General features: G+C 37.1%; 1 protein-coding gene across 1 annotated transcript; it reads right to left on the bottom strand.

Moving 5' to 3' along the window:
- Positions 1-1,781: 1,781 nt before the first annotated feature.
- Positions 1,782-4,147, bottom strand: LOC144436761 (uncharacterized protein C19orf44-like). Its single transcript, XM_078125620.1, has 4 exons — positions 3,962-4,147; positions 3,486-3,581; positions 2,536-2,699; positions 1,782-1,987 (listed from the first exon to the last, which is right to left on the bottom strand). The coding sequence occupies exons 1-4, from the start codon at positions 4,062-4,064 to the stop codon at positions 1,901-1,903; spliced, it is 450 nt and encodes a 149-aa protein (XP_077981746.1). The 5' UTR covers positions 4,065-4,147; the 3' UTR covers positions 1,782-1,900.
- Positions 4,148-20,532: the final 16,385 nt, after the last annotated feature.

Here is a 20,532-nt window from a genome sequence, read left to right on the forward strand (position 1 = left end):
TCATGAGCTGCCTGCTACAGAGTAAATGCAACAATTTCTAGAGTTGTGATTTTTTCCTTAACTTGAGCACTTAATTTTCTCAATTTATGTACAAAAGTCAAATGACCATAAAATAAGGAACTGTTACGTGAAATAACACATACATATTAAAGTCTAGATATAACAGGCAAGCATGTTGTACTGAAAGGAATTATATATATAGTTAAATTGAGGTTTTACATTTTGAAATGTTACAAAAATACACTACTACATTAATTTTTCTATTTTGACTTCAGAAACATACACAACTCGGACAAATTGACAACAAAGAAATACTTACATTCCATACCAAAATATAAAAGTAGGCGATGTTATAATAACTTACAATGTCTTTATAGCAAATGTACATTTTTGATTATTTTTGTACACTGTGACATGAGTGAATGAAAAATTTTGTATTCTTATTTTATTCACATCTAGTACACCATTTCTATGAGTATAAAATGGTTTTCTTCTCTACGTTGACACACTCTAATGTAAACCTATACATTATCCATTCATATTCATTCATTTTGACAAAAAATGACTTATCAGCCTGAAAGGGCCTGGGCGAAGGTTTATTTATTTTGTATATTAACTGTACTGTATTTAAAGGGGCACAAGCTGAGTTTATACATATTTGGGTTTAGTTTATGCTGCACACATGTAAAAGGTACTCGATTCATTCTGCTTACTGATGCATACTTAAACATCACTTGCAATTGACTGAATCAAAGCTGATACTAAGATATAACTCATAAATGATCTGATGATGTAATTTATCATATGTATCAAAAAATGTACAGGAACTCCCTTCTATGCAATCAACAGTTCTAACAATGCCAGAACACAAATTGCAATGTCATAGAAGATATGTTTCGATTATGCGAGAATAGCAAATGGACGTTTTTCCTAAGTATGTTCATGTAAGCAAAAAGCTTATAAACTCAGCTTGTGCAACTTTAATCTTAATATCACTATAATAAACTACTGAACTCCTATTACAACTATGTAGTGATCAGGTTATTTGCCAAGTTAGTATTTTTCTACTTTAGAATAACTCAAATTAAAAGATCAGGTTTGTTCATCAGATGTCCTTACCCATGGTAAGTACGGTAAGATTATACATGAGAGATGTAATAGTTGTCAAGTCAATCAAACTCACATGCAGGATATGTCAAGGACGGAATTCAGAGACACACTGTGCTACCATGATTCATACTCCTCATATGTGAGTGGGGCTTAGAATGTATGATCACTTCTAGTCTTTCACTTTCAGTCAGTCTAAACGACTTTCATGCCTTCTAGAACACACACACACACACACACACACACACACACACTTTACCATACCTCTACACACACTTTACCATACCTCTAGCATTAACATCCTGCACATTTACTTTACAATTTTTATGACATTCACAGATCAATCCCAAATCTTGTCTAAGAATACTTCTAGATACTAAACAATGTATCAAAATAAGTGAAACTGATCACCAGGTTTCATGTTGGGATAGACACAACAAAAGATAACACACAAATATCTCTTACACAGTGTCTGCTATGTATTTTGTTACTGATAACAAAAAATACAAATGTAACAAAAACAGAGTAAACACTGTGTAAGGGATGTCTGTGTGTTATCTTTATTGTGTCTATCTCAACATGAAACCTGGTGATCACTCTCACTGATCTTGATACATTGTTTAATAGCATTTGCAAGCTAAGTTGAAATCTCCTGTAAAAGGATCAAATCCAGTACTGAGTTGTATCAGTAGCATTGCACAACTACATCTGATGAGATGTTGGAAGGTTTCAGGTAAGTATATGTTTGCATTTGTCTGTAGACAGTCCATTGTAGTGGAGACACAAAGGATGATCACTTTGTCTCCATTCCCATCTCTTCCTTAACTTGTCTAAGCGCTTCTTCAAATGTCAGTCTTGGTTTGCGATGCCTGTGCAAGAACTGGAAATGAAAATAAACACACAACATTAAAAAGTGTATTTCCACAGAGATCATGGATACTGTCTGATGGTTAGAATCCTTATAAAAAAATCCCCCATGACTCTGCATATTAGTTACATTACCAGTATATCTGCAAAATGCTATATTACATTTACTTTAAAATTCATCTTAGTGTATACCACTAACTTATCATCAAGATCTTGACAAAGGCAACCACACATACATTTTCCAACTTATCTAAGGGTCATATGTGCCAATCAAATATTTTCAGTCTATGTATTCATATGATCACACACATACACATACACACATGTACGCACACAAGCACACACACATACACACTTTACCATACCTCTAGCATTAACACCCTGCACATTTACTTTACAATTTTTATGACATTCACATGTTAGATCAATCCCAAATCTTGTCTTTTTTGGCTTCTATCTCCAACACACATACAGAACCACACAATTAACAAAAATTGAATGATGGCCATTTTTTTTTCACAGAACACACAGTTTTGCTGGTTGATCATTGAAAGCTCTTACCTCCTTTGTGTCTTCCAAAGTTACATACTGATAATCACTTTCAACAGCTGCTGCATAGCTGTTATGAATCTGTCGACTGTTGAGTACAAATTGTTGAGTTATCTGAATCTGAGATCTCAGCATATCATTTAGTGCAAGTACACTGGGACTGTATGATGTCAATGCTGTGGAGAGAAAGACATGAAAATACAGTCAAATATAGTGGATCACAAAGCATGTACAAATCTGAGATCCCAATATATTATTTAGTGCTAACACACTGGAACCATATGGTATCAATACCATTGGAGAAAGACATACAATGTATAAATCTGAGATTTCAGCATTATCATCCAGTACTAGTACACTGTTACACGTCATAACATTTCATATACAAATTCCTTGGTTAAGTTCTAACCCATGCTACATTCTACACATTTTAGTAGCTGCATACATGTAAAACAGGTATTTCAGTATGAAATGAAAGTAACTTGTAAGGACCATAAAGTTACAGACTGTGCCCCTTTCACTCTGTACATTCTACATTCTACATGTAACAGTACATTCTACAGGATCATCACTTGTCTTGTACCAAGAAGTTTGTTCTTATCAGTCTGCCTCTGTTACCAGCTCGTTTCAGGATTGATTAAAACCTTGACTGTTAACATATAAAGCTCTTCATAGCTTAACTCCAGTGTACATTTGTGATCTTCTCCAGCCGGCCATACACACCAAGTTGCACTCTACGTTCAACAAAGGATCTGCTTACAACATATTACAGACAAATCACCTATGGAGGTTGCTCATTCTCATATGTCACTTCCAAACTATGGAACTCTGCCGACTGACATTCACCAAGCCTCCAGCCTGGATTGTTTCAAAACAAAACTGAAGACCTATCTGTTCAATAATGCTGACTGACTGATTGATTGATTGATTGATTGTTGATGTGTATATTACTATTGACTTACCTTCCACTGCATCAGGACTAATAACATGGCTTGCTATGGGAGTGGGATCTACGTATTGAAGTCCAAATGCTGATCCATACACAGCTGACCCAGCATCTAAAATTAATTAAAGCATTTTGAGGAAACCATTGTGAAAATAGGAGGGACCTTTAAAACTGATAGAGACAATTCTGACATCTCAAAATCCCTCATACTTCTTAGCAGTCTCTCTACTATTTGTGATTGCGAACACAATCCAGAGATAACGTTAAAATCATGTTATCAGTATTTTAAACTTTTTGAAACAATTCTCCTCTCCTCTTCTTTGTTATACATATGTTCAATGGAGAGCATATAGTAATACAAGAGAATAACTATGTTTGGCAAAATTTTACAATATCACCTTTGACCTTGTCCTGTCTGGACATTAAAAGCAACAATTATTATGTAAATCCTATTTAAACATTAGCTATACACTGGTCTAGAAAACTCCCTACCTCTTCTCCACTGATAAGCTAACAGCACATCATCTGCTTGAACCGCCATGTCCCTCGTATTATGCTGACTTTTCCTCTTTGCTTTCTTTTTCTGAGGCGTCATACTCCTTGTGATGGTGCGCGAGTCAGTATACGAAGTGAAACTCTCACTGTAACTGACACTTTCAGAGTCGTCTTCGGGTAAATCAATTGTGACATCTGAATCTGTCTGGTAAGATTCAAAATCCTCACTATACGTAGAGGCTCTTTTCTTGTTTCTCCAAGCTGCTCTTCGACTCTCCGGTGACCTTCGACCTTTTGGCGACCCAGTTCGATCTGTCTCAAATGTGTCCGAGTAAGATTTTTCAGAAATGCTATCAAAATCTTGTGTGTAGGTATCCTCTGATTGGATACTTACACTCTTAGAGAATCTCTCTGAGCGAGGCGTACTTAAAATACTACGAGTTTTAATTTCCGATACAGATCGCTGTGTCAATATTTCACTTTCAATGTCACTAGTTTGATCAATTGATCCTACGGATTCAATACTTCGTGCACCACCTGCTCGGAAAATATTTTGTGATTGTTCTTTTCTGGACCGTTCACGACTTGACTGTCTCCTCAGCTGCCGTTTTTCTGCTTTTCTTCTCACATAGCTGTCTGTATCAGATAATTCTTCGGGGCTTATCATCCTGGGAGTGGGATCAAAACGTACTTCTGGTTCCGGGCTAAAAATCCGTAGCTCCTCTATACCCAGTACTTGCACACCTACAGATTAGCGAAGGAATGGTTGGGACCATATATAAGTATACTCTCTACTAGACTCTAGACTGTGATAGTAAGGTCACAAGAAGTGTACATGTAATCATGGGTTATACTTTTATGATGTAATACAGTAACTGTCAGGCAATATGACAAAAAGGGATTTCAAGAAAAATATCTTGGAATATTTAACAAAGTTCATTTACTTTCTGTGTAAATCCATTCATATGTTTGTTGTCATACAAGCTTCAAATGACAGTCAGTCAGTTGGTAAATAAAAAACAAGACAATGTGAGTGTGTTTATATGTTGGTGATGCTTTCAACAAATAATCATGTTTTTAAGTCTGGACAGTACATCACAACTTAGAAAGAAGAAGACTTTGAGTCATTGAAGGAATTATGTGGTGATTTATCTTTGAACTGACCATAGAGGGCGCCATTACAATTTTTCAGTCAGAATGATCCATAAATACAGGGTCGATTGAGTCATGAGAAAAATAGAAATGAAAGGGACCACCCGAGGTTGGAGTTCTCTTGAACAAAGTAACAGCAACAATATAAAGAGTTTATTTTCTGAGGTGTATTTTTAAGTTAAGCTGACACTACACAAGACTCTGAACAAACGGTGTCAGTACAAATACACATATCTATGGTGCAACTTGAGATTGAAGACCGTCCTGATGTTTGAAATCCTACTATATATGTACATGCAACTCCCCCCAACTGAGATGGACCTAGGATCTATGATTCATGTGAGTATCTCAGGTAGGAGAAACTACATTACTGTCAGCTAAATGATGCCCCAAGATAAGTACACATATATCGGGTAATTTACCTGCAAAGTTTTCTTCTGAAATGGTTGAGTCGTGTACACTAACAGATAGATGTGGTTCTACTTCATCAACCACACTAGCTACTGACTCTGTCTCCACTGAATCATGTCTGTATATCTTTAATGGAGGGCTTGGTGTGCGGCGTTTTAGGATCGGACTTGGTGATCTACGAGAAGGTGATGGTGACTTCCTTCTGTTCTTCTTGGCTTGTTTACTCTGTCATAGTAATGGAAAGAATCTATGAGAGTATTGTGCATGTTATGGGTGAATGAAAGTTTGATAATTAGTGGCACATACTACATGTATAGACAGACACTGGGATATTAAACAAGCAAACTTACGTACACAATACAATACAATGGATGACTTGATTGTAACCTACCATGATGGTAATGACTACCAAGAGGGGTGTGTTGTTTCTATCTCATTCGTTTTTTTTCACATATTTTGACTTTAGTTTTCAGATCACAGCTCCTGTATCTGATCACAGAGATTGTATGTTTTGTCTATTTTACATACTAGTACCGTAGTAGACTATTTTATTATAGTGACATGAGGTAATTCCTCCCAGCCCACTGGCCTTACATCATGTATATGTCACCTTCAACAAAAATTGATACATTGGAAGCACATAAACTTATTATTTAACTTATTATACCTATTCATATGGTATACAATCATGCACAATATCATTTTCATAGAATCAAACTTGGTCATACAACGTCCACAATAGTATCCCACTATCTCACTAAAAACATCAATAATGACTGGCATGTCTGGTCTCATGGTTTGATGATTTGAATCATAAGAGCATGACAGTATGCCAGTGACGGTGACAAATTGCCAGTATGGTGTACTCATATATTTACATGTACTCATACTCTAGTGTTTGTAATGTTCACGGTTCTCTGCAACCATAGACTATTTATGTTAGTGCTTGCAGTGATCTCTGCAGCCATAATTTCATGAGTGTTTTGAGTGAAACTGCAGCAGAAAACACCATCCTAACACCCCCCCCCCCCACCTGTACCATTGCCACTCTTGCATTATAGGGTTCTGTTGTTACTAGATATGCAAGTGGACCAATGCAACTTATCACTGGTAGTGTTACACATATGTAATCATATTTCTTACCATTGATTTAGTTTTCATTGCAGTAGCTTCTAATTCTGAAATATCTCTTATTGGTGGTATGTCTGGAGAACTTATCGGTGTTAAATTCTTCATGAATTCTTCATCACTGTCACTCACACTAATACTGAAAGCTCGCGATAGAGTCGGCTGCTTCTGAGACTTTTTTGGTGTTGAGGTAACGTTGCTTATTTTGTTACCCTTTGGAGAATTGCCAGCAGTTGCTTTCTTCTTAAGGAATCTACTACCACCTTTTCCAAAATCATCATCACTGATACTCAGGTCTTTTTCTTGAACCTTGCTTCTATATCCTTGCCCCCTCTGTTTACTGTCAAACTTTCTTCCCAGCTCAGCAGCTTTGTTAAGTGCAGACGATCCAGTAATGTTAGCGCTGTGTCTAAGGTTAGACTGACTTGTGGGTTTTCTGAAGTTTGGGGAAGCATCCATACTTTTGCTAAGGCCCTGCACATTGGTGTTACTTGGTGATTTCTTCTTCTTGAGGAAGCGACTGGCTTCAGCACTAAATTTTGGCTGAGCTTTCACATCATTACTTGACATTGAGACATCACTGATATCAATATCATTTTTGCTAATGGTGGTAGACTTCTGTGCACTTGTCTTCAATGTCAAAGTGTTCAAATATGCCTGGGGAGAAATATTGAAAATCAATCAATCAATCAAATTTCTATAGCGCCGATTTCCAGAGCAATGTTCTGTTCAGTAGCTGAATGGATAAAGCACACTATATGCTAAATGGTGACCTTAAAATAAATATTCAGTTTTGTTTTGAGTGAATTACTTGTCATTTCAACACACTGTATTTTTATTTTAGTTTGTTGTTTTTGACACACAGCAAATAACTAACACTAGCAACAGGGCTAGGGGCATTCATTCTGTCCACTCTAGTAGTAGTATAGTAGAGTCAGTAGAGGTAGGCCTGGGTAGCATGGTTGGAAGTGTTTCCATCTACATGTACTGATGTAGTAATCATGGGAGGGTCATGGGTTTGAGTTTCAGCCCTGGTCCACTTTTCTCCTTCTCTGTTTACTACAATACAAATCTACTTTTAAATTACCCCTGCCCCTAGATGTATCCAGCATTGTAAACTTGGTTGATTAAACTTGACACACAACACAAGCACCTTGTAGTAAAGCTTTTGTCCTTCACAAATTGTCACCAGTATTCTTCCAAACGGGGTAGGACCAACTCGGCCCATTGCCAACTCGTCCCATCGCCAACTCGGCCCACGTGATTGCCAACTCAGCCCATTCACATGCCAACTCGGCCCATTTACATGCCAACTCGGCCCACGCACGTCATGACGAAAATGTTTGTGTCATTTAAAGCCAAGGTCTTGAGTCGATGACGTGATAATATCAAATACTAGTAATATTCATATAATCAGAGAAAAAATCCTTTGCTCCAAGCACCGACATCGGTATACTACTACTACTTGTAAAGACACTATGGATTGACATACTAGTACATATACAATGTAGATCGCATGAATTTACTGAAGGACTAAATATCTATAGTCAAGTTGGCAGAGAGTGGGCCGAGTTGGCAGAGAGTGGGCCGAGTTGGCAGACGGTGGGCCGAGTTGGAAATGGGCCGAGTTGGACGTGCACCCTTCCAAACCCTCTAAAATTAGTACAATTCAATAATTTTTGCAAAACAAAGGTATTTTTTACGATGAAATCGTGGGGGAATCGTCATATCAGTATGCCCTTTACCTGAAAATCTCTCTCTAAGAGTCTAATATACCTCTCTGAGTCGTCTAGTTCCTATTACAGTATCGTTAACTTACGATCTGTACCTTCACTCACTGTGGTTTTAAGACCAGACTACTCGGAGTCTGAGTTAGACGCGGATGTCCAACTTGTTACTTCAGTTCTGAATATCGAAAACTCACCCCCAAGTCGTCCTCTTCAGTTTTCTGCTGATTTCCACCCACTGGGACACGTTTGCCTTGCAATTGATTCTGTGCCCTCTGAAGAATCGAAGTGGCTGAACTTCTGTTTCCGAACCTGGACATGTTGACGTTCAGTGCAAAGTGCAGTAACTTTACAAGTTTGGTATTTAAACTTGGAACTTGGAAGTTGAAGTTCCCACACCAGTCAACTCAAACACAACTGTCATTCAGATTGTTCCTTCAGCAGTAATCAATCGTAACTTGTCACCACTAGATCACTCGTTCGCTAAAAAGTGACCTATCTCCTACTAGTAGCCTACCATTTCCCAAATAAGATTACCTGGGAGATTGTTTACATCTAACTGCCATAACGTTCACAAATGGCATCCGCCATTGTCTTTACCCAAAATGCACCCGACTTCCGGGCATCCCTGCCAGTACTTTTTTCCTGACCTGGGAAAAGTTTGTATTGAGAGGACAGGATACAAGTGTCATGTGTTTTGCAAGAAGAAAATTGTGAGAAAAGAATAAGTAGCCATTCTTGCCAATAGACATTAAAATCTATTGAAAATAAAGGGAGATGTGTTTGTAACCGCCATGGTTCGTGAAAAACGTCTAGCTTGGAGGGCCACTATTCCCATCCACGTGAGGGCGTGCAACCAAACTTTTGGCGAAGCTGCAACTGGTGGGTAGGTAGAGTCAAACTTATGGAAATTACTCGTAATAATTTTGAATGAGGCTGTCAGTCATGGAAATCTATCTGCAAAGTCCATATAGTGTGAGCTGGTTGTGAAAACATTCATTGACTTTGAACGATTCCACGAAAATTGGTATCACACAGGTACTAGGTAATTAATTGAATCGTCGACTTTCAAGGTTACATTTGCATTCAGACTGCTCAGGTTGATGTTGACAAAAGTCCACCCTATTACGTATATGTGTACAGTGGTGGCATAAACCTCCTTGGTACCTGGTGAAGCTAGCTAGAGTCAAAAATTACACTACGTCACTTTCATAATTAGCTCTCAGTACAGGAACGCAACTACATTGTGCTTTGCTTGACGGCGCTCTATACTTTAAGAATGAATGAATGAATGAATGAGATAAAAATTTTGCTCACATTTGCCAAATACACACCACAGCTATTACTATTAAAATGTTGTGAATTTACCATAGTGGTTGGTGAGGGGCTTGGATATTGTGTTGTCACATGAATTAGATGGCTGTCATTCAAACATTTCCATCACAAATGGGGACAGCTTTTGAAAAATAATATATGGAAATTTGAGATGCAGGGTAGTCTGTACAGTATACAAAGTACATAATTATATAACGACAACACAATATTTGCACAGTCTAAAACAGGTTTAAGATGAAGAGGTAATCTTTATTGTTACAATATTTGTTCTCTCAACCATAGGACATCATCAAAGCATTCATTGCCACAGCTGAATTGCATGACCTCAATATTACATTTCATGGTTTAAAATTTTTTTATATATATAATTGACCAGTCTGAATTCAACTGTTCCTTCCTTGCCAGAGACTAAGGAATGGCTTTCTAGATGGTGTTTGTCACAATGACAATATAGGTGATATTATGGTAGATTATTGATATTTTATGATATATTTTGGAAATTTACAGGTATTAGAAAATCACAAGTTCAGTTCCTGAAAAAAAGCCATTTTCAATACCATGCTCTGAGGCCTAACCAGTGTGCCCTCTACGATAGCCAAATTTTGTTGTTGTGAGTCAAAATGAGAAAAGCTGGGATTAATTGTGAGTCACCACACAGTAAGGGATGGGGGAACACCAAATTTTGGTGCGTCACTAGAAATTGTGTGCGTCAGTGGCACGTCATATTGGCTTAGAGGGCACACTGGGCCTAACTAAAATAATTTTGTTTTTATGAACTATTGACCTTGCCACAAATTATGCTAATTTTCTACAATATTGACTCATTTTCTGAAAGAACAAATTTGTACCATATTATGTGGAGTCATAATCCCAGTGAATGGTTAGCGTGGTCGGCTTGGGGTGCAGGTTCAAGCCCTGTCGCTACCGTTTGTTTCTGAATGGTTAAAGTCCTTGGGCAAGATTTCAACCAATATGTGCCTAAGTCAACCCAGCTGTATGATTGGGACCTGGTAGGATAGAGGTTGCAATGTGAATGCTTTCATCCCATGCGCTTAAAAGAGGCTGCAATGGATTGCATACTCCCCAGGGAGTTGAGGAAGTAAAGGGCCATTGTGCCGCTATAGATCTGTGCCAGAGGTAATATTTGTAAAGCTCTTTGAGCACAGAGTGGGAAAGTGCTATATAAAAACCAACATTATTATAATGATCGTGCTAACATCATAATTTTGCACATCTTTGGCAAGTTCAATATGCCAGTTCCCTAGGATTTCCCCAGAGACTCCCTTCCCAAATCAGAGTGCAAGGTGTATGGAAATCTATACAAGTGTTTTATACCAAATATCCCACTTGGTTAAAAAGCAAACACACTGGAAATTTATGAGTTGAGGAATGCTGGTGGGTGCAATACAGTTATTTTATTACACACTGAACAATACACTCATAAACAAGCTATTTACTTTATCAAGCAAACCAAGACAGTGAACTTTGACTTATTACCTCCATCTAGATTTCACTGCATACTCTAGTTGTACACATATAATGGTAGTGACATTCCTTAAGTTAAAGATTGAGAGTTCACCCCATGAAAGAAAAATGTTTAGCTTCACTATCATGAAGAATGAGTTAGTTCAATTTAATGATAGCGGTTTCAATATGTACCAGCTAGTATTATGTATGTATGGGGATGATTGAATATAATTAATATATTTGGTAAATTTTCTTTTGACCCAAGTAAAAAGTATACCTGTCTCGTAACCATGCTAGATTAGTCTAGTTCCTATACGGTATCATTACAATTTACACCTTCACTCATGTTGGCATACAGACTAATGCTAGAGAGAAGTGCAGTGAAAAGTACAATATTGTCAGTGTGTAAATCTTTATTTCCCTGGAAGAATTGTCCTTCTTTCCATTGTTAAGGGTCATTGAAGTGAAGCAGACGTAGCGTTGTTGTTTGTACATGTAACAGAAAGCTAGCAGCCATTGTGCATGCTGAATACAAGAAGCTGGTCATCTGTTATATACGGTCTGAACCCGGTGATCCTTGACTTCTCAGTGAGTATGGGTTGTTTGGAGGATGACAACAGTAAAGCTATTTTGTAACTTTGGCCAATATTGATGTCTTATTTGGTATTGACCAGTGATTTTCCCCTTTTTACTTTTATTACTTTTATTCCAAATTTGAGGTTTCTCTTGATCTACTCAGCTGTGCTTTGCAACACTAGCATCACCACTAAGAATTAACTTATCTGGAAATTTGTGCTTTGGTTAGTTTACCAGATCTCAAGGTAGACTCCAACATATCATCAGAAATGGAGCATTTTGTTAATTTCTCAATTGAAAGGCCAGTGATTCAATCCCAGGTTCTTGCATTATAGTGCTATCTTATCAGTTAAAGGCCAGTGATTCAATCCCAGGTTCTTGCATTATAGTGCTATCTTATCAGTTAAAGGCCAGTGATTCAATCCCAGGTTCTTGCATTATAGTGCTATCTTATCAATGACACTGAGGATTAGATGGGATCATTCTCTTGTATCCTGGATCAACATTTCTTTAGCTTTGCCAAACAACTGTTATTAGTTTAGTTTAGTTTAGTTTAGTTTAGTTTAGTTTATTTTTAACAGTAAAACAACAAGATCGACAGTACAGATATGCAAATAAAAACTGGTACAAATTGTTGAATTACTTGGATAACCCACAAAGTCAAAGACTTGGAAGTCTTCATACCAACATTGTAATGTATCCTTGTATGAACACAGTCTTAATCTTCAGAAACCATTGTAGTAAGTAATCTCATTCAAAGTGTTACATCATGTGTCATGTATCCTTTTCTTCCCCTCCCTCCTAAACATTTGGGCTACCCTTTCCCTTAATGGAACAGTCAGGGACCATTTTGATCATGGGACTCGTACTTCTAATCTTACCTTTGATAGAAATGATGGTATGTGTTATGTATTATACCACACACAAACCAAGTTATACACTTCTCGAACAGAAAGTACAGGACTAATAATTATATTGTATCTTTGTTGTTCTAAATACATGTCATTGCCATTGGTTCAGCAAACAGACAACAGAGGCCATTGTTCATGACACTGTCACCCTTACCTGTCTTTATGGGGTATAGCAAGTAAAGACAATTATCAGAATCATGGATACATTTGAGGAATTTTTAATCTGTATTTGTATATTTTTTGTAGGATTGCGAATCAAAGAAAGGGGTCTTTTGCATGCTTGGCAAGCTTGGAGAGCTGGACATTGTGACAGTCTTCAATATTTTCCTTGTATTAGTATCGGAATCTGCCATTCTTATCACCATGGAAGGCGTGTCTATCAAGTTCTTTCCATGTGATCGCTGTGATGCTAACTTCTCAGTGAAACATAAACTTCTGTTACACAAGTGGAATGCTCACTTTGATCCTGAAGTTGACAGCATGTACAAGTGTTACAGGTGTGATAAAATATACCCAAATCAAACAGAACTACATTCACACGGTTGCTTCAAGAGCGAAAGTTTGGATGTTGTTTGCGTGGATGGTGTAGACCTCTCCTGTGTTGAGAATGGGAGAGACAATGGCTCAAAAAAAAGTAAGCCAAAATCTCAAGATAATCATAAAGTGAAGATGCCTGCTGGAAAAATAAAAGATTCTGGAACTAAGGAAGTGAAACCCAAAGGTGACAAGTATCGGCGGTCAGCAAATGTATGCGACAAGGCTGTTTGTGACAGCACTACCAAGGAGATGGAAAACTTAGATTGCGGTGTTGAAGGGGATAGAGCCCAATGTACACTCTGTGAGGAAAACTTTGGTGGCCCTTTCCAATTCAGGAAACACTTAGATGAAGTACATCCAGAATATCAAGGGGCTCTTAAGAAAGCCATTAAGGATGGCAATCCATTTGTTTGTGAAGTATGCAAAAGACACTTTAGGTTCAAGTGTAGTTTAGCTCTTCATGTGAAAATCAAACATCCTTCAATCTTTACTCCCTCACGAAGGATGCGCAGAGGTATGAAAGGGGATAAGAGTGTGGATATGAAGAAAAAGGGTAGGAGGAAAGGGGATAAGCCCTTGGAAAAGAGCAAGGATAAACGGCTGTTTAGTTGCAAGTTTTGTGATGTACAGTATAGAGCTGCTTATAAGCTCAATCTGCACATGAAGAAAATACACCCAGAGCTTCTCACACCAGAACAAGCATGTGATAAAGGCACATGGTGTAAAATATGTGACAAAACTATGTCTACAACATCAAACTTCAATGCTCATATGAGACGAAAGCATGATGCATACTGGAAACCCTCATATTCAAGTTTATCAGTTGACCTAAAGGGCAAAGAGAAGTCTTCCCAAACTAAGCACAACACTAGTGACAAAACCATGGTTGTTAAAACTAAAGTCCAAAGTCCAAGTAAAGGTACCACCAAGGACAAAGGATCAGGAACTGGAATGTCTGGAAATATAATATGTAAATGTGGGAAAGAGTTCTTGTATAAGAGAACTCTGATAAAACATGCCATGTTTTGTCATTTGAATTCGCCATCGTCAGCTGAGAACAAAGTGATGAAGTCGTATATATGTGAATACTGTGGCCTTTCATATTGGCATAAACGTAATATGGATCACCATATCCGAAAGAAACACCAGAAAATTCCAATCAGAAAGAGAAGGAAGGATGCAAAGGATGTCACAAGGTTTCTCTTGAAGAGAAAAGTGAAGATAGATGAAAATATGAAGAGGAACGAGAAGGAAGAAAAAGCGGTGAACCTCTCCAAAAATGGCAAATCCCGAAAGCTTCGTCGGAAGATGCCAAATTGTAGTTTCTGTGGTCAAGTTCAACCTAGCATGGCTGCTTTGTTTCAACATAGAAAAGATGTACACAATTCACAGCGGAAGAGTAGAGGATCAGAGTCAAAGGTGCTAGCCAGTGATGATGAAAGTGAAAAGAAGCAGAAAGTAACTATCTCCTCCAAGAAAGACAATTTCAAAAAACTGCATAGAAAAATGCCCACTTGTGGATCGTGTGGTAAAACTCTAGCCAGCATGTCTGCTCTATTCCTCCACAAAAGGGAAGTACACAATGTGCATCATAAATTCAAGTCAAGTTCAAAGGTTACAATCAGTGAGTTTCTAAAGAGGAAAGTGACAAAGACAGCACTGACAAATAACTCTTTGACTACTCCAGGGAAATCAAGTGAAGAGATTTCTTCAAGTGTGAATGGTAGAAAAGTGAGCAAAAAGGCGCAAACAAGCGTCAATGTGGCAGAAGTAAGAAAAGAGGAGCCAATGTATGAAATACAGGAAGTGCCATTATGCCTTGTGAAGCGACGCACTGATTCCAAGAGTGAAGATACAGAGGAACAGCAGATGTCTGATGGAATACCTTCAGAAGGGGACGTCAGTTGTATTGACGGAAAGTACAACTGTGGCCATTGTGATCGGAAATTTGGAGACAAGTATAGTTTGGGCAATCACATGCAAATTTGGCACATTGAAAAAAGGCACACTTGCGAAGATTGTAATTTCACTACCATGTATCCTAGCAACTTGAGTGCACACTATGCAGTCAAACATCGACGGTTTTGATGAAACATCATCTGCTAAATAACTTTTTCAATTTTGCTTTCATTAAGCATGGACACATACCAGCCTGAGTGAGGTACTTTATAAAGCACTATGTTTTTGCGAAGGTTTGGGGACCTTGGTCATCTGGTGAAAGTTGTACAGATTTCTATTATTTGAAGTGGAATGTGATAAATGTTTGAGGAATTCTGGTAGATTTTATCTACTTGTCGCCCCAACAGAACATGACAGCTATACTCAAATATACATTCTGTGTTTTCTAAATCCAATATTCAGGTAGTGTAGCGTGACCCCAACTTTTGTTAAGTTTAACCCTGATGAGATTGACATTTTTTTAATCAGGTAACTGTAGCATAAATGACAGAAAATTGATAGTGGTATAGTTATTGCAATTTTTGTGTCTGTATAATATATACATATATAAACAAGTCACCATCTTAGATTACCAATTTTATGATCATGGAAAAAAAGTGAATGGTATAGTTTCAGCACTTTGACACCATTTTCAGTTGTCATTTTTAGAAGACTTGGATATTTTGTTTCAGTAACTCGAAACGCCTGTTGTTTTCAACTGATAACTAATTGCAGCTCACAAGAATTTTATTATGTAACATTTCATTATTCGTTCATATTTCAAGATGGTGCTGGTTGCTTAGCAACTATAACACAGTTGGTGCTAGCTAAGTCACACCATTATTTTGTCAAAAGTGACAGATAACTTTAGAAGTAGTCACTAGATATAACCCAAACTAGAACTTCAGTACAGTGTGATACAGCATTATCCTTAGCATACCTGTAGACTTGAAGGATTATCACTACTACACTATTTCGCTATCTTAACTGACATTTGATTTTTTGAATTTTTGTTGTCCATCCACGTCTGTTCTGACACCAATCTCTAGCTGGTCTCGAATGGCATTCCTGTATAAAGCGTGATTGGTCGAATACATAAAACATATTTAAATCATGCCATCAGGTGATGTAAATCCACAATCCACAAAATGTGCTCCTTCAACCTCACTCTGATCACTATGCACTTTGTATTCTTTTCAAATTCATGCTAATGTTTTGCACACATTATGTGTATGGCGTGGCTTAATACCAGCTTGAATTAGGAGTCAGAGTAGACGTGGAAGGACAGCAAAAATTCAAAAAAATCAAAATGTCAGTTAGGATAGCGGAATAGTGTAGTAGCGATAACGAAGTCTACAGGTTAGGTAGGCTACAGTTAGGATAGCAGAATAGTGTAGTAGTGATAGTCCTTGAAATTTACAGGTAGGCTACCCTTCTCTGTACATACATGCATGGGCAGATTTGCATTATCAGGGTTTATTAAACACATGATTACATTTTCTTGGTGTGTATAAGTACAGCGAATTTCACTATACCTTTCAGCTTTTTCCATTTGATACAACCACGAAAAAAACAATAAGAAATGGACATGCTACACACTTTAGGACAGCAAGATTGAATGAGTTCAGTTTCTTGCTACATGTTTTTAAGTGAAATGAACTACACATGCCACCATACAGACATCAAATGAACATTACAAAGGACATTTTACACGCCCTTTATTGCGTGTTTGATACTAAGAAAAAAATGTTGGCGCCCGAATGTCTGCATGGAGTTGCAAGACATTGAAATGGTGTATTTCATTTAGAGTAAATGTGTAGCAAAAAACGTGATCTTGCTATTGAAGTGCAGTTTCTTGTCGGTTTCTATGTGGTTGTGTCAAACAGAAAAACTGCATGGTATTGTGAAATTCACTGTAAGTCAATTGATGCAAATATTATCTTAGAGTAGTTGTTTTCAGTAGAATACAATATATACAGCATGATATCTCAAAATGTATTCTTCACCATTATTTTTATACAGATATTTTCAATAATGGTCAGAAACAAGTGATTACAAGGCCCACTTACATCGACCAAGTGCCTCAAGTGTTTTTCTGATAAAATAGTATAGTTTATATTGAGCTATTTGATTATACTTGAATTCTTTGTGGTATATTTGCTTACAAGTTGTAAGTGATAACACAGTGAGCGCCCTCAACTTCATTTTTTTATCACTTTGGAGGTTGGGCCCAGTATCTGACAGCATAATTTTTGTACATATTTTTATAAGAACATGATGATGTAGACAGTTGTTACTATAGAACTACCACATATGTAAATCTTGTATTCTTCACATTTTCAGTCGGCGCATTACTTAATTTTGCAAGCTGTATAAAAGTAATTGCTTGGTTCATAGCGAACTAGTCATCTCTAAGATACAATGTGTTGTGTTACCCAATCAGCTTCGACTTTACAAAGCTAACTAGTCGTCTCTAAGATACAATGTGTTGTGTTACCCAATCAGCTTCGACTTTACAAAGCTAATTAGTCGTCTCTAAGATACAATGTGTTGTGTTACCCAATCAGCTTCGACTTTACAAAGCTAACTAGTCGTCTCTAAGATACAATGTGTTGTGTTACCCAATCAGCTTCGACTTTACAAAGCTAACTAGTCGTCTCTAAGATACAATGTGTTGTGTTACCCAATCAGCTTCGACTTTACAAAGCTAACTAGTCGTCTCTAAGATACAATGTGTTGTGTTACCCAATCAGCTTCGACTTTACAAAGCTAATTAGTCGTCTCTAAGATACAATGTGTTGTGTTACCCAATCAGCTTCGACTTTACAAAGCTAACTAGTCGTCTCTAAGATACAATGTGTTGTGTTACCCAATCAGCTTCGACTTTACAAAGCTAACTAGTCGTCTCTAAGATACAATGTGTTGTGTTACCCAATCAGCTTCGACTTTGCAAAGCTAACAAACTAGTCGTCTCTAAGATACAATGTGTTGTGTTACCCAATCAGCTTCGACTTTACAACTGACAGGGCAGTGCCCCAGATGTTAGGTATGATTCATAGGATCGTATCTTTGACTCTGAACGTCCATTTCTGTGGTGTGAATCATGTTAAATCCTTTCTAATATTGGCATCAGATGGTCAAAAGAAATAGAAACAAACAAAATTAGGAAAACAAACCAAAAGTACACATACTACAGAGCACAAAAAACATATTTTTATCTTTACTTTTTTCATACAATATACTTTTGTAGATGCTAGGTAATGGAATTTTATTTGATAATTTTTTTTGAGATAATTGTTAAAATCATTTGATAGGTATATGCTGCGATGTCTTATGGGATATGATGAAAATAGATTACTGTTTATTTACTAATATGAACAAGATGTAGAAGTGGGAATTTATAATTATATATCTGTTAGATTTCCGTTTTGTGAGTAAAATAGTTATAATTGTTTTATATATTTAGTTCTTGATATTTGATGTTATTTTAATGTAATTGGACCATAGGGAACTTGCAGTCCAGACTGAGCATGCTCAGATGCAAAGGATCATGGGATTAACTATTTATCGTAATACCTAATCTGGAGCTATCGATAGAATAAACCTACAATGGTCAGGGTAACCATGACTGGATAATTTGTAGTTTTGCAAGCAATGTAACAAAATTGTTTACAATACTGACTGATTCAATCATGTTTATCATAATATTTCCCATGATGCACCATTTGGGACATTCAAGATGGCAGGTTTGCAACTTCCTGTTGAGAACTGTGAATTTTTTATTTTATTTTTTTTTAATCCAGAAGTATGGCAATTTGAATCTGGTGACATGTCATTGCACTGAGCTACAAGTGTCAAGGTGGTATATGCATCTGACAGATGTTCAGAAATTTATTTGTCTTTGAAGTCAATAATTCCAGTACCACAATATGAATTTGAAAATTTGGACAATGGAAGCCATGAATACTCAATATGTATCTGAAAATTGTTTTGCATTCATATAGCTATTTTAAGCCAGTAATACTGCAATGTGTTTCTGAATATTACATCCATGTTGCTATCCGAAACCAGTAATAATTGTAATATGTATCTGAAAATTGTTGTGCAGCCATACTGCTATTTGAAGCCATTAATATTGCAATATACACCTGAAAATTGTTTTGTGCCCACAATGCTATTTGAAGTTAGTACTACAGTCTTTTGTGTGTTTGATGGTTGTCCCGTAACTATGTTGTTATTTGAAGATGGCAGTACTGCAAAGTGAACTTGAAAATAGATTATAAATATATATACTTGTCCATCACATCCTCATTTCATTATAAAAGTAGTTCAGTACCCCTATCACTATGTGAAGCCAGTACAACCACATAACGTATCGGGGAAAAGTATTCACCATTCCTATTTGAAGATGTAGTATTGCAATATGAATCTGAAAATAGCTCAAGGCATTTATTGTGAGATACTCCGTCACATTGAAAAATAACCCTTTTTCTTTTTTTGCATTTTGCCAGCCCTCTTAGTTACTCACTCTCCTGAGCTTTCTCAACTGACAGCTCAAAATCTTAAGGGAGTATTAGCCAAAAAATTGCTTTGACAGGGCGCTAGTTTCATTTGTGGTCGGACATCTTGGCTCAGAGCTTTGTTTTTAGTGTTTACTTATAATACACTCCTTAGGCTGTCAGTTGAGCATGCTCAGAAGAGGCAGGGTTTCCAAGCCAACTACTGTACTACAATATGAATCTGAAAATAGCACAAGGTTGCTCAGCTACAGTTTTGAGTTCTGAATTTGAAGTGTACATGTATAGGACAGTACAATATGGAACGATAAATTGGAAACAAATGTGATGTTTCGATCCATCTACTACGGGCCTTGATCACGTTTAGTTATTTAACATAGATGTCTCTCTCTGGACTGGTGGAGTAGTATGTCCGTAAATTGATGGTAGTTGGTATCCTTGGCCCCAGTTCATGATGGATTTTCTCTGTCTTCTCCACCAGTCCAGAGAGACAATATGAACAACTAGTGACTTTGCCTTGAATAATTCACCATCCTTATATATTATATCATGCTCAAGCCAAGTTATTGTCTTTGAACAGAAAATATGGATTATATACCTTGGTCAACCTCCATCACGAAAACCTGTCTCTATGTCACTTGTTCTACGGCATTAGAAATATGAGTCTAAACATTCCAAATCACCATTAAAATTTTCCCATTTTTCATGAATTATGCTTGAAAAGGTGTAACTATATTATTCCCCAATATCTTTCTTCATTCAACCAGAAAATATCTGTGACCTAAGAGTTTGTCACTACTTATCTAGCGATTCGGAGTGACAAAGGCCCCTTAGGTCACTCGTATTTTCCTCAGCTGAATGAAGAAAAA

The sequence above is a fragment of the Glandiceps talaboti genome, chromosome 6, assembly GCF_964340395.1.
Source record: "Glandiceps talaboti chromosome 6, keGlaTala1.1, whole genome shotgun sequence".
In the NCBI taxonomy this organism is placed as follows: domain Eukaryota; kingdom Metazoa; phylum Hemichordata; class Enteropneusta; family Spengelidae; genus Glandiceps; species Glandiceps talaboti.

Bases quoted from the DNA above. Each gene is read 5' to 3' on its own strand.
- LOC144436761 (XM_078125620.1), bottom strand. From the start codon at position 4,064: ATGACGCCTCAGAAAAAGAAAGCAAAGAGGAAAAGTCAGCATAATACG. The intron at 3,582-3,961 runs GTAGGGAGTTTT...AATTAATTTTAG, and splicing joins AGCTTATCAGTGGAGAAGAG to ATGCTGGGTCAGCTGTGTAT. The intron at 1,988-2,535 runs GTAAGAGCTTTC...TTTCATTTCCAG, and splicing joins CTTTGGAAGACACAAAGGAG to TTCTTGCACAGGCATCGCAA.